This window comes from Anser anser (assembly GCF_964211835.1).
Source record: "Anser anser genome assembly, chromosome: 14".
In the NCBI taxonomy this organism is placed as follows: domain Eukaryota; kingdom Metazoa; phylum Chordata; class Aves; order Anseriformes; family Anatidae; genus Anser; species Anser anser.
This window is the reverse complement of record NC_139735.1, coordinates 12749255-12764385: the sequence shown is the minus strand read 5'-3', so window position 1 is coordinate 12764385 and position 15131 is coordinate 12749255. Positions and strand designations below refer to the sequence as shown.

The 15131-nt window shown below is 59.5% G+C and overlaps 1 protein-coding gene across 5 annotated transcripts in view; it reads right to left on the bottom strand.

Annotated features, from left to right (window-relative positions):
• Positions 1–459: 459 nt before the first annotated feature.
• Positions 460–15131, bottom strand: part of PCDH1 (protocadherin 1) — a 49543-nt gene continuing 34871 nt past the window's right edge. For 3 of the 5 annotated variants that reach the window (XM_083798944.1, XM_083798945.1, XM_083798942.1), the window contains one exon: positions 460–4437. In XM_083798944.1, coding sequence (XP_083655070.1) covers positions 4052–4437 — 386 coding nt within the window. In that variant the 3' untranslated portion in view covers positions 460–4051. Of the gene's footprint in view, positions 4438–5942; positions 5986–6062; positions 8055–15131 lie in introns of those variants that run through there. The other 2 variants (XM_083798953.1, XM_083798943.1) reach the window with 2 other exon arrangements.

The following is a 15131-nucleotide window of genomic DNA, read 5'->3' as shown; positions in this document are numbered from 1 at the left end:
CAGGGTGCAGGAGGGTGAAGGTGGGAGGGACTGGAGGAGGTGGCATGGTGGGAGGAGGAGAAAAGGAGGCGTAAATGGGGGGGCAAGGGGGCTGCAGAGCCTGGGGTGAGTGGGGAGGAGGAAGGAGCATGATGAGTGAGGGGACACAAAGCCAGGAGGGCCTGGGAGGACCTGGGATGGTGTACCCCTTCCCGGGTAACCCAGGGGCATGTCTGCTGCCTGCCCCCATGCCAGCCGTGGGAGCCTGGCACTGTCCTGGTTTGGGGTGGTGCAGATGTTTTGTTTGGGTCTAAAGGACCTAAAAAACCACCTGCTTGGTGAAGGAGGTGGTGAAAGGGTGAGAAATGGTCCCCAAGGAGCAGCGATGGAGGTGGGAGCCACAGAGGCTGCCCGCTGCCCGCACGTGCCCTCTCCCGTGGGGAGGCGAGGTGTGGGAAGAAGCTGCCAGGCACAGGCACCCGGGTTTTCACACTTTTATTGTAAAGCTTTAGGAAGGGCTAATTACAATGGAGTTGGTCATCTGACAGCTCAGCAAACAAACAGAACAGGAGAGAACGGAAAGGGGATCACGACGGTGTCATGCTCACTGCTCTGAACAGAAAGTTACAAGGGAATCAATTGTGCTCACAGCGCCCGGGGAAAACCAAGCCCAAGGCCGAAAGCCTTCCCCGCACAGGGAAATGCATCACACATTGAGAGCAATACAACCTTAGCAAGAGGCGTTGCCTTAGACATAGGTCACCATCTGAAAAATAGTTGGGTACTTTACTCTGCCATAGGATTTCTCCTTTAGAAAAGCTACACCTGCATGTACATAAAACTGTACAAAAAACAAGGCATCACAAGCAAGGAAATGAAATCTCGTATAAATAGAACCAACACTGAAGAGCTACAAAGGGGTCGCTTAGATCCTTCCCACGCAGCCCGCCTGCTCCCTGGCTCCCACCTTTGGTTTTACCCCTGGCTTGTCCTAGTGCAGTGTGAGATACGGTGAACCCCCCCGCAGAGGCATCCAACCCCCTCCTCTTCCCTGTGCTTGTCTAGGCTGGAGCCCGTGGGGAGCGTCCCCCCACGTGCACGGAGGCTTTATCCTTCTGGCTTATAATTGTGCAAATGAGCTTCTTTCCAACAGCACCTCTTCTTCGTACAACCCCCTCACCCCCCCAAGACTGGTCCCCAGTGACACCATCAGCTTCACCCCCCCCCCCATTGCCCAGTCCCAGCACCATTGCCCAGTATTTTCTCTTCCCCACGGATCTGCTGCCCCCTTTGGCAACCCATGGAGGACCCGCTCCCTCTGCCCCCTCTGTTCCTCCCCGTACACCTGCCCTCACCCCCCCCCCAAGATGCCCAACCCCTCTCCACCACCCATGTCTTCTCCCCACTGTGCTCCCCTCCAAAGACCCAGCCCCAACACCCCTCTGAGCGCCCACCCAAACTTGACACCCCTTATACCTCCAATCCCATGGCTCCCATTCCCATGTCACCCACCCCCATGGCTTCCATCCCTCCCATCCCCACGACATCCATCCCCATGGCTCCCATCCCTCCCATCCCCACGGCTCCCATCCCCATGTCATCCATCCCTCCCATCCCCATGGCTCCCATCCCCATAGCACCCCTCCCCATGGCTCCCATCCCCATTGCTCCCCGGGGACCTGTCCCGTCTGCACTCACCCCCCCCTTTGCAACACGCTCGCACTGAGAACATCGCCAGGCGCTCCAGGAGACAAGACAGCAACCCCAGCCACAGGGTTTGGAGCTTCGGGGTCCTGCTGGTGACCCCGAGCAGAAGATAGGGAGCCCACCCGCAGGCAGCAGCCAGGGGAAGCTGGTCTTGGACAAGCACCCCTCTGATCTGGCTCTGTCGGGGGGTCCCCAAGAGGGGCACCGGACACTGCCACCGCCGGAGCCGCGGGGAGGCGTGAGCAGTCGAGTTGGCAGTGGAGTCAGAGATCCTGGCCAGCGCGGCCAAATTGCACATTCTGCCCAGTTAGGCCCTGAAACTACAGAGCTACAATTAAAAACAAGTTCAGGAGCGTGACCTGCTCAGGCAGCCAGGCCAGGAGAGCGTGGCCCCGCTGCGTGGCCTCGGGTAGAGCAGGGACGCCTGGACGGACGGCCACCCGGAGCGAGGCGCCTGCCCCACGGGGCCGCCGGCCGGCGGGTGGGGAGCAGCAGCGGGGGGCCGGGAGGAGGGTCCTGCCCCCTCCGGGTGGCACCCCGAGGTCCCCGGGGCAGGTGAGGAGCAGGGCTGGGGCCGCGCAGCCCCGCAGGTCACTGGGAGCTGGCCGCATCCTGCCACCGCTGCCCAAGCAAAGGGAGAGGAGCTGCTCAGAGAGGGGCTGCTGGAGGTGGGAGGTGGGCAGGGGGTCCCCGACAGGCACTGCAGCGCCGGCAGGGCAGCCCGCTGGCCGCAGCAGCCAGTGGGGCGGTGCCGGGGCGCTGTGTCCCTGCGGTGTCCCCACCCCGTGCTGGTCGAGCCATCGGTGAGAAGAGCCCCAGCCTCTCCCCGTGCACGGACCGAGGGTGAGCAGGGGGGGAAACCGTCCTGCAGCTACCACTGGCCTTGCTCCCTAAGGAAGATCCCAGAGATGAAGACGACCGACGTGCAAGTACGGGAAGAACAAGGGTGCAGCACAGCCTGTCCCCACGTCCCAGCGGGGAGGGGGGGACCGGGGAAGGGTGACCCAGGAATGAGGCATGAGTCCCCCAGAGCCCTCCTGCTGGGGTCACCCAAAAAACAGGCGGAGGTGCTCAGGGACGCACCACCTGGGCATCCCCGCTCCGGCGTGCGCATCTCCGGGAGCGCCGTCCCCGCCGCCTGCGCGGTGTCACCCGCTTGGGTACCCTGCAGGGGAGCCGGGGGCAGCGGGGACCGGACAATGGAAGAGAAAGCTGGAGCCCGTGAGAGCGGCCCTGTGGCCTAAGGGCGGTGGGACACCAGCGGGCAGGGGCGTGGTGGCCCCCAGCGTGACCCTGAGACAACGCTCCTCCTGACGAAGGCAATGGTGGCTTACAGGCGGACAGGACGGAGGTCGAAGGCATGGCACAGCCGGCCCCACCGGCATCCCCGGCCCCGCAGGAGGCACAAGGCAATGGGCTGAGACGCCACAGCCGATGCCGACCTCCCTGCCAGCAGAGTGGGACTGAGGGCTTCTCCGGACCCAGCCGGTCCCTTGCCTGGGGACTTCCCCGTCCCTCCTCTGGCCACGGGGCGCAGGGCCACCAGGGACACCCCCAGCGCGGCCCCCGCCTATGGCACCGGGCAGTCCCTAGGGACCCTGCAGCTTGTGGGCACAGTGACAACGTTCCGAAAGAGATCCAGGCTGAAAAATAGTCAAGTCCCTACAGTCCGGCTAGGGCTGCCCCTCTCCTCCAGCTCCCCAGCTGCTGTTTCAGGGACTGGTCACATCTCTATTTACAATATAGAACACGAGTGTGGGCCGGACGCTGCGCTCCCGCGGGCTCTTCCACACAGCAAACCATTCATAGCTGGAACTTGCTCCCTGTGGATTGGGATTGTGTGTGTGTGTGTTCGTTTAAATGTCTTTTGTTTCAAGGACAATAAAAAGTTTCGATCAGGCAGGACTTGAATGTCATTCCTAAGGTTCGTATTTACAGGAGTCTACAGCAAAGAGCCGGGCAGCTCGCTCCCTGTGCGCGGGGACACCCCTCGTCCTAAGCCCCAGGAACTCCACCAGCTCTGCGCGGACCTTTGGTACGTCAGCCCTTCTCCCCGGCCGTGCCCTCCGCACCAGGAGCCTGCCCAGCCCTCCCCGACCACGCAGTTCAGAGGCATGCACCCGCAAGTGCTCAGAAATCGGGTTTTGAATGCCTTCACCCCTCCCACCCGCCCCGGAAAATGGGTTATAAAGGCGCTCCTTCCATCCCTGCCTTGCCCTGCCCTGCTGTCCTCACAGCCCCTGGGCACCTCAACCACCACCCGGAGGAGACCCGGCCACAGGAGCCCGTAAAGCATCGAAGTTTCAAATGTTCCTCTGGACGCTGGCCTCAGAAGCACGTCTGCTCCCAGCCCCTCGGGCCAGCCTCACAGGTATATCTCCCTCTTGGTGGTCTGGGACGAGGGGGTGGTGGCTGGCTGGAAGTCCGAGGTCTGGGTGAGAGGAATTTCCTCCATGGGAGAGTCCTTGCAGGGCTCATGGCTACTATTGGAGAAGGCACTGTACGTGGGGAGCAGGCGGAGGTTGGCCATTTTGGTGCTGCGCTCTTCTGAGAGTCTGGGGCTGCCATTCCCGACTTGCTCTTGACTCCCTCTGTCTTGGTAAGGCACAAAAGTGGAGAGTTTGAGGGCGTTCTTGGGCCTGCGGCTGGGGGAGGATTGGCCGGGCATCCAGCAGGTGTCGGAGTGGCCGAACTCTGTGCACTCCCGGGTACAGGTCCCAGTCATGGCTACATCGGGCAGAGGCCGGAGATCTGCAAGAAGCAAGGGAGAGCATTGTTAGGCACGGCCGGGACCCGCCAGGTCGGTGGCGTGAGGCTGGAGGTCCCCCCAGCACCCATGGGGTGACCAAGAGAGCCAGGCTCCCAGGCCAGAGGGGGACCCCACGACCCCTTGGGAGGAGGAGCAGGGCTGGGAGGCCTCTGCCCTCCTGCAGCGGGGGGACGGGGACGGACAGACCCGCGGCCACCCGGGGAATGGAGGCAGAGCTGGGCGGGGAGCCCAAGGCTCCTGGCAGCCGATGCCTCCTGCCAAGCTCAGCCCAGCGCCCCATGGACAATAAACCCCTGCAGTGGGTGCGGGTGGGACAACGGCGAGGCAGAGCTCCCTGCGCCCACCCTAGGGCCCAGGAATCCCCCTGGTCCCGCACTCTTGGACACCCCAAAAGCTTCGTCATGCGTGGACAGGAGTCCTCAGGGAACTGCCCCAAACACAGCCAGGCTTTTCACTGCCCTGAGGTACAGCCAGGTCTCCTGAGCACCAGCCGTGGGCCATCCTGCCCTGCTTGCCACCGGCCAGCCTAAGTACCAATTGGAGGTTCCTCCCCAAAACCAGCCAGAGGTCCTCGGACCTCTCCGGGTCTCCCAGAGTCTGAGAACATGGTGAAGCACACCTGGGCGAGCCCACGGCCACCCTAGAGTGGCTGGACGTTTCTGATACGCGTGGATCCCTGTCCCAGGTGTGTCCAAACTTCTCTGTGCCAAACACCTGCCCGTGAGAGCGCTGGATATCTGAGGGCATCACAGCTCCCTGCTTGCTGGAAGGTGGCCACCAGCTGCACCGCGTCATGGGCTGATGTCCTCAGGCACCGGTCACTCTCCATCCCAGACATTTCGAGGCCTTGTTGTGCCCTGGCCACATGTCCTGGCCACAGGGAGTGCCCTTCACAGGTCTGCAGAGGCCCCAGTGTGGCATTTCCAGGTGGAGGTGAGCGACCCTTCAGGAGCCGTCCCGGGCACAAGCCATCCCTTGCCATCAGCCCCCTCAGGGCACCACACAGCCCCCCCTCTGCCACCGCCAGGACACTTCACTGCCACAGGCGCCTGCTGGCAGCTCAAGGCTGGTGCCGATGCTAGGACAGAAGGGCAGGCTGCTCAGGACCCCTGGCCCTGGGAGGGAGCAAACCAGAGCCCTTTGTAGCGTGCTGAGGCTCTGTCCCTGCAGCACGTCCCTCCTGCCACCAGCTTGGGGCTCGAGGACACGTGTGTCCCCAAGTCACCCCGCACAGCTTTCACACACAGGCACCACCGTGGTTGCAACGAGGTCGCTGCAGGAGAAGGCTCTGTACAATGCTGGGAATGGCTGGAAAGGGTCAAAAGTGAGAGCTAAAGGGACAGGCATGGACGAGGGGGCACGGTTAGCAGTGAACCATTGTGGGAACGTATCTTGCCCTAAAACAACGCCCACTGCATCCCAAATTGTCCCATCCGCTGGCGCACATGTTAGCTGTGATATCCTGGCAGACGCCACAAGGACATACCTCCGTGCAGACCCCCTTCACAGCCTGCTCCGCTCAGGGGACTCTAATGAGGAGCAGAAAAAGGACGAGAGGGTCACATCAGTGCACAGCCCCAGCCTCCACCAGCCCCCCCCATTGCATTGCACCAAATCCCAAAATGTCCTCTCGGTACCCACTGCCTCCAAGGAGTCCCTTGGCCTCTCCTGGCCCCGCTCCAGCCTCCTTCAGGCTGCTTGGCCACCGCTGCCAAGCTCTCACTGGTTTCTCCAGCCTCACCCTAGCCTCCCAGCTGGCCCTTGCAGGGCTCACAGAGCCTGTGGCCACCCGGCTTGTGGTGGCCCAAGCCCTGCAGGCAGATGCGCGCACAGGCACACTGCTACGACCCAACTGGACGTGTTTCCATGGGCGCTCAGGTGGGCACACGCAGAGGAACCCGCACGCAGGGGACAGCCATGCTCATGCTGCAGGGTGCAACAGCAGGGGACCAAGCATCACAGGGACCAAGGTGCCCCCACATGCCACCGTGAGAGCTCAGCTTGACAGCACAGGGCTTTGGGATCATTCTCAGAGCCATGGACGAATTGTCCTACCCTGAGCACATGCAGAGTTGCCTCATTTATTTTTCTGAGCCTCAGGTAGAGAGAAATACTCAAAGCCAGAGGTGGGACACCTCAGTTTTCACCGCTTAGGACTAACAGGATGCTCTGGTAGCCGCTGGCCATGTTGTGTTGCCTTTCACTTCTGTTCAAGAAGCAATGTCTCCGTCTCCTGTCATCTCCTTTCCCAATGCAAAATTTGGACAGCTTGTCATCATTTCCGCATCCAGAAAGCCTGGGTGCTGCTCACTCATGCAACGGGGAGTCCTGGGTGCCCCCACTTCCTGCTCCAAGGGAAGGTGCTCTGCCGAGGGTGCCGGCAGGGCTGAAATAAAGCCACCTCTCCGGGGAACAAAGCTATGGAGATTTCCTTGCACCAATAGCAGCTGAGAAATCGCAGGGTCAAGCAGGAACTCGGTGTTCAGGGTCTTTTATTCTGCTTTTCCCATTGTCTGTTTCTGGCACGAAAGCCGTTTTCCAGCGTTGTCTCTTGCAGTGAGATGCTGGCACCCGCGCTTTCTGCTAAAGGAGCGCATTATGTGCCGCGAGCACAACCAGCTCCGCTTCCAGAGCCCGGGAACGGGGCAGGGTGCAATTCCTGAATAGCCCCAATTTACAGCAAACACGACCCCACGGCCTAATTCTCAGCACATGCCGGTGGGCTGGAGTTCAATGTGCCACCACAGGCAAGCACAAATCTTTGGGGGTAAGCGCCGGTGGGAATCCTGCCCACAAAGGGCCGATTCTGGGTGCGAGGTCCATGCAGACGCTGCGTTTCCCAGAGCTTTGCCTGTTCACTGCACGCCAGAGGGGTCAGCCCATCCTGTTATCAGCATCTCTGTGCCAGAAGGCTGAGCGTCCCTGCCCGGAGGGATGCGTGCTTGTTTGGGCATCTGCAGCCCACTGGTTCCCCCCTTTCTATTGCTTGGCTCCCTCCGGTTGCCTGGGGGCTGCTCGGCCTCATTGCATAGGAATGAGCCGGGGCAGTAAAAGTCGCATCCCTTTGAACTTTTCAGATGAAAAGGGGGCTTTTATGGGACATGCATTCAGAGATGCTCTGAGTCCGGCCCTGGCTGGAAGAGGGGAAGCTCCCTGAGCAGCAGCCCTGTTCTCCCCCCCTTTCTTCCGGCATCCAGGGCACCTCTGCTCTTTGGGAAGGAATCTTGTGCCGGGCGGTCTCCTTAGAGGCACATATTGGTGCCGCTGCTAATTATCTCTCTATATCCCACTTGCAAGGGCTCCTCTAGTAGCGTTATTGCTCTTCGTGGGAGATTTCAACAGTGCACTTGAGTGCCATTAGACAGGAGACAAAAGCAGGCAGCATCACTCAGCAGGCACTTTCATCTCCTGCAGTAGATGGGCTGGGGCTCCCTCGCCCACTACAAGCCAGGTATCTTCAAGCACAGGCTGACAGCCAGCCCGGACCACAGCTTTTTGCCACCATCTCCAACGTGCACGCTCTGGTTTGGTTCTTCCACTCGTGTCAGACGTCATCAGTACCATAGGCATGGTGCTCAGGGCTGGGGGAGCGGGGATGCTGCAGCACACGGGGACAGGTATTTAGGGGCGAGAGGATGCAGAGGAGCAGCTCTGGGAAGGAGGAACATGGGGCTGGGGGTGTGAGACAGCAGGGCACAGCAGAGGATGCAGAGAAGCCCAGGAGGGGGAAGAGGGAAGCAGAGCACGCGAGGAGGGAGTGGGGAGGCTCAGGGCTACGGGGAGATTGGGAGAGCAGCTGGGAGGCAAAGCAGGATGCATTCCTGACGTGTTAGATTGGAAAGACTTGTCTTCCCTACCTGATGGTATGGAGAACATCAGACCCTGACTTCAACCAGCCCCCCCTGCTCAGAGCCCAACAGCACTGCTCCTCTCCCAGGCCATCCCACCTGGGATGGGGAAGCCAGGAATTGCTCTCCAAACTGCTGGCTTTTGGCCGAGGCAGGACACTGCTCCTAGCATGGGCTGCTTCACCAACTCTGCTCCCTGGTGTGGACACCTGGCAACACCACTCCTCCTGCACCGAGCCCTCGGGGCTCTGCAGAGCATTGCTGGGACGTCCCTTACGGTGGTGACCTTCCACGGCACCCTGTCCCAGCAGGACCGTCCTCCCTGCCATGGGAACAGCTCCTCCCTGGTGTTGCTCTCTCCCTACAGCACACCTCCCTCAAACTGGTGCCATTCCCCAGCTCCACCCTAGCTCACTGGGGCCATTCCTGCACTATCACTCCCTCCATGTCCCACCCCCAAAGCTCTCGCACCTACAGGCACCAGCACCTGCAGGCTTCCCCCAGCGGGCCCCATTCCCTCGCATGCTCCCGCTGCCAGGTACCATTCTCCTGCTCTCCCCAGGCACCACTCCCCTACAAGAGCCTACCTCCAGGCAGCACTCCCCTGCCGCGTTCCCCCCTACAGGTGCCATCCCCTCTCCGCGCCGCTCCCGGCGAGCACCGTTCCCCCACGGCGCTGATGCCTACAGGTACCGGTCCCCCGCGGTGCCACCACGTCCCCCAGGTGCCATGTTTCACAGCGCTGTTCCCTCCAGATACCTCTCCCCTGCGGTGCCGCTTGCTCCAGGCACCACTGCTGCATGGGCTGCTCCCTCACAGTGCAGCCGGTTGGGTAGCGCGCCCCAAAATCCTGGTTTTGTATGCTGCAGCCCCAGTGCTCTCCATGTCTTCACACCCCGGTGCTGCAGGGATGTGTCCCCTGTACCATCCCTCCCCTCGACGCACCCTTCTCTGTGCCTTTCTCCTGCACCTCTGGCAGCAGGAGATGCTCAACAGCCCGTCCCCTGCTCGTCCCCTGACTTGGCGTGAGCTTTCTTTGGTGCACAGGAGCGCAGGGGCTCTGCCCCAGTGCCCTTTCCCCTTCAGAGAGCTTTTGGGAGGGGGGAGCCATGCTGCAGGTGGCTGCAGAGCCCTGTGCTGCTTTGCAGAGCCCCGACACCAGGCCCTCCCCTTCAAGGCCCCCCAGACGAGGTGGGCACGACAAGTGGATGCTCGCCTTCTGGACACGGGGGGACCGAAGCACCAAGCTCACCTCCTGCAGTCCCCCACCAACCCCTCTGGTCCCTGATTCCCACACTGCACGTGGCCACCAGCGCAAGCCCTCTGCCTCCAGAGCAGCACCAGCGTGACACCAATTTCTCTTTCCACGCCTTGGGGGAGGCGGCTGGACCGATGCCCATTTCCACAGCGATGCTCCAGAGATCAATGAGCAGAGAAATATCAGAAGCTGAGCGCACAAGCGGCGCGCTCCCCGCCGTCCACGTCAGTCCCTATTTTTCCTAGAATGAGCTCATGCCATCCCCACAACACCCGGGCAGACGGTTTGCAGGACCACTCCTCGCACTACAACACCCAGACAGACGGCTTCGGGGACCAATTCTAGCACGACAACACCCAGGCAGATGGCTTTCCAAACTTAACACCGTCGTGACAGCACGCAGACAGATGGCTGCCGGTGTCTGGGAGCGACCCTACAGTGCCCATCAAGGTGGTTACTGCAGCTCCACGCCACACCTACAGATCTTGGGCCATGGTGAGCATCACCAGCGCTCGCAATAAATACTGAGAAAGATCCGGCTCTGATGTCAGCACACAGGTGGATCTCTCCTGGGCACCAAAGTCAACAGATAGAGCGCACGCAGCCTTCTCCCCCAGACCCTGCAGCGGCGAGCAGCGCTCCCCTAACGCTGAACAATGGTGTCTAAACACCAGTGCAGACAGCTCGCTCCAAAGTTAATGGCCTGTCAGCCCCCAGATGCACACACGGATCAAACCATGGCCCCTGGAGTATATTACAGCAGCATATACTAACTGCAGCACCGAAGCAAACGACTTCCCAGATCCTGCCAAGGGTATCACAGCAGAACCAGTGTGTAATTAATGGGGACAGATGCACCCACCAGCCTCAGCATCACCAGCACAGGTAGCGTAACGCTAAAACGCTTTGTCACAGGCCTCGGCAGTGAGGGCCCGAGCCCAGGCTCCCAGGGGACATCTTCCACCTCCTTCCCTTGCTGCTGGGGCTGCAGGGGCCACGTCCCCGCCGCCGCTGCACCTGCAGCCTGCAGGTGGCTGTGACACACCAGCATCCTGAAGCCATCGCCGCGGCAAAGGGATGCGGGTCGCACCGCTGGCACCGGGAGCATCCAGACCGAAGGCTCTGGGTCCTGATCATGCTCCTGAGGCTCAGAGGAAGACCTCCAAAATCACCTGCCCCCCGACTTCACCGCAATCCCTGCAGTACTCAGGGAAGCAAATCCCATCCCCTGTAACAGATTCTGCACTTGTGGTGCTGCCTGGATGATCTCCTACCCTGGCACCACGGGGCTTCAACCTTCTCTGGGCTATAAAAAGCAGAATTATTACATTAAATTACAGAATAATTACATTAAGAACTACCTTAATAGGATTAGGGGGTTCAAAGGTTAGGAAATGCCAAAATTAGGATTGTCCCTGCAGTCTTAATTCACTTCTTGAAAGTCTGCTTCGTGAGGCAGACCAGAGGCACTGTCTGGTGGAAAATATTTCCCCTGGGGTCTTTTGGGGCTGCAGGGGAGAGGACAGGAAAACCTGGGAGATGCACGGGGCTTTTTGGGGAGGGGCAAGGGCCTTTGCCAGTGAGACTCCACCCCACAGGCTGTGGAAACCAGAGACGGCACAATGAAAGGGTCAGGAAATCACAGCAAATTGCATCTTCAAAGCTTGGGGCTGGGGGGCAGCGGGATTCTTTTACTATGGAGTAAGCCCAGCCATTTCCTTTCCTATCTCCTTTTGGAAGCAAGATATCTGGGCAGGTTTCAACAACACTTTTCAAAATACTTGGTAAGCCACAGACATCCACCATGAAAAACCATTTCCTTGTCATTCAGGTTTGCCAAAACTCCAAACAACGTAAAGAGCCCAATAATAGGCATTACTGGGCACCCCTCCTCACCTATGCTCTATAAAACAGAGTGACAAGTCTCCCTCTGAGATGAAACCCCACTGCCTATAACACCCAAACACTGTCCTCTGGACAGCCAAGAACTCCTCATGACTCCTACAAAAGACAGACCTTCAACAAAAGACCACCCGGAAGGTCGGGCAGCCACGCAGTAACCAAACCAAACCGTGCCGTACCCAAATCACCTTCCTGGTCTCATGGTTCGCCCCTGCAGTACCCAGGGGAGCACCAACCCCTGGGACACCTTTTGGAACACACAGAGGTCTGGACAAGGAGCTTCCAGCTGGTTCCTCAGCCACTCTTCCCCTTCTGCCTTTTGCATCGTCCTCTCTAGCTGGAGCTAATGATGGTTATGTAAATCCGCAGAGGAACAACACCTGCCGTCCCCAGGGGCTGTCAGCTCATGCATGCCTCGTATGCGCATTCCTGCTGCCCAAATACCGACACAAATGCTGCGTGCACATTCCCACCTCGCCTTTGCCAACGCCTCCTGCGCACAGGATTCTTCCCAGACGCCCCCCAACCTGTGTCCGTGGGGCTGACCTGTCCCCCTGTCCCACCAGGGCTCTCTGGGGACGCATGGAAGCATGGTCCAGGGACTCCCGCTGATGGGACAAGGTGACCAGAAGGAGCCAGGCCACCAAGAGCTCCAGCTACCTGCTGCCCTACAGCCAAGGAGCCACTGGCCCTCTGAAGCAATGCACTCTGCAGCCCCACGTCTGGGTGAACAGCAGCAGAGCAGCGGCCATGCTGTTGTAGCACCAGGCCCTGGCAAGCTCCCGGTCCTTATTATTATGGGTTGCTGACATCTCCCCACATACAGCAGTCCTCTTACCCCATCTCCTTCCTCCCCTCCCAGAGCTCCCACAGACCTCTCCCATGGCTCCTGCGGCAGGATCGTGCCCCGCACCCCTGCCACTGTCCCCAGGAGGGGACAAGTGCAGCAGCATGGCAGCCCCGGGCCACCCACCAGGCACAGGACGCGTTAAAGCAGCAAATGCTTCAGACAGAAGGAACCTGGCCGGCTAATCCCAGAGCTTTACTTTGCCTGTGAAAGGCGGAGATCTAATCCTGCTGCTGTGGCACGGGGTGGGGGACACACAGGGGTCCCCCCCAGCTCCCATGGGAACTGCAGCATCCTACCCCTGGGGCCAGCCTTGGCACCCTCCTGCCGCTGCAGCCAGCCTCCCTCTAAGGGTTAACTCTCCTCATCGGAGCTTCTGCAAGCTAATTAGAAAGAGCCCAGGCAAGTGCGGTGGCAGACACCGCTGCACTTATCTCCCCACTTCCGGGGCTCTGCCCTTATCATTTAATTAAAGCTGCAGCCGTGCTTCCCTTCCTGGCAGCAGCTCATCAGGGAGGGCACTGGAGCTTGCGGCAGCCTCGGTGGGAAGCGGGAGAAGGGCAGGAAACATGCCCTGGGAATGCCAAAAAAAGGGAGAAGCCGACAGAAGGGCACTCCCTTTGGGCAAGCTGCTCTCAGCCCCACTCCAAGCAAGCAGCAGCCCATGCCATGCAGCACCAGCCCCCCAGAAAAAAACTGTGACCCCCCCCCCAAGTGCTGCTTGAAGGCTGCACCAGGGCGTGTGGGCACAGCTACGTGGGGGATGCGTGCTGGCATCCCTTCGGTGCAAACCCCAGCCTTTTGGGGTAAACAACCCCCAGCCGATGCTGACAGCTTCTGTGCCAAATTCCACACCTCTCTTCCAAAGCATAGTTAAGCTAATGTGTCTTGAAAGGAAATTTTTATAACCAGTTTGTTAGCACGGCTGAGACAGCGTGTCTTGTTCTCAGAAAACAGCTGGAATGCCTTAGCTAAAACTTAAGAAAGAAAGAAAAAGAAATCAACCTGAGGGAAACCCAGCATGGAAAATTTAAGCTTTAGTGTTGGAAATCTGCTGAAGTGATAAGCAATTGAAAATAAGTCTGTATAATGCAAAATGTCAGGCAGCCCGGGGCTGCACGGTCTATATAATGATCCCCACCGCAGGTTGTGAGGGGAGATGCGGGCGCACGCCTGGCACGCTCCGAGGGGAGGAAGGGGGTGACCGTGCCGTGCTCCTTCCAGTGCTGCTCGCCTCCTGGCTCCTCGGCCCTCCCAGCCCCCTGAGCGTATGAGTGAGAATTAATACAGGGGGAAAAAAAAAAAGTCTTTTTGCAGGGGGTTTTGGACCTCACCTAGAGGCTGGCGTTGGACAGCCGCGTGCCAGCCCAGGAGGTGACCGCGAGGTGCACCAGGACGTGGGACACCACGCCGGCTTTACGAGCGCTCTGCGCTTGCTCCTCGGTGGCTGCCTTTCATTGTGCGCTTGTATTGCGGCTCTTGTGTCAAGGAGAAAAGAACTGGCATACGTGTGTCTGCCTTTGAACAAAACCATTGTTAAGCTCCATCAACAATTTAATAATCTTTCACTAGCAGGACAATGAATCAGGGGAAATTGTTCTTGCAGGGGGGCCAGGAGCCGTGCAGCAAAGCGCTGCTCAAGGCCTTTGAAGTCACATAGGTGTTTAAGTGACAAAAGAAATCACAACTTTATGAAAAGGGCTGGCCTCAGCCGGGGGGGGGCTGCAGACAAAGGAACCCCAGAGCACAAGGGGGAGACGCGGAGCAGGGGGAGGAGGAGAAGCCGCCCCTGGAAGGGGCTCAACCCTAAGCCCCAAGGAAGCTTGGAGAGGAATCAGCAGTATGGATTTGTGTGCTGGTGCTTTGTTTCCTTTCCAGGACCTTTCCTGGGATGCTTAAGAGCAAAGAGAGCACAGGCTCCTGTTGTTTCACCTTTTTTGCAGTCTGCCTGTAACAGCCTGCTGGTTCCCTGCACAGTATCACAGACCCCGAGAAGGGAGAAAAGCAGAGAGCAGGTCCCCGCAGGGCTCCAGCAGCGAGCAGCGGGCATTTGGAGGGCCAAGGGATGGGCACTAGACCCAGTCTGATGCTCTCGGGCACCACAGGGTGTGGGCACCCAGCACCACGTCCAGCCTGAAAGCCCAACACAGGTGAAATGCAGCATGCACCAGTTTGGGTGAGCATTAAGGCAGGGACATGGCCCTGAAGCTGAGACCCCACACACGGCTTCAGCTGGGGGCTGTCACAGCGAAAATGAGAAAGGGTTTGGAACGAGGAGAGGATCGGGTAGGGTGTGCTCAACCACAGATAGCCCTCCCTGAAAACACAGCCAAGAAACCAGGAGGAACACCCCGGCACCAGAGGAGGGTGTCAGGCTGTCAGCTGCTGGAAGGTGAGGAGCAGCCCCTGGGGGAGAGCGCGAACCAGGCACTGAGGCCGGCTGAAAACGCACGTCCTTTGCTCCCCAACAGCCACACGCTCACAGGTTGGAAGTCCGCAGCGGATGGTAAATGGTAAAGATTTTTGTGGCTGGCGCACGGCAGAAGCAGCAAGCACACTGGCCAAATCCTCCCGCAGTGCAGCCAAAATTCCTGCCAAGGAATCAGCCCAGGTGGTTAACGATTCTGAATTAAACGGCTTGCCATCGTGCTGGCATGATTCCCCACAGAGGCACGGGGAGCTTTGCAGCTGATGGCCGTGACTGGGGAGATCTCATCTCCTGGAAAAATAGGAGGCGTCAACGCCACTGCAGCTTGCTAAAGGTGAGCAAGCACAGGAGGACATCAGCTCATCTCTGAAAACAGGGAGGTTTAGGAATGG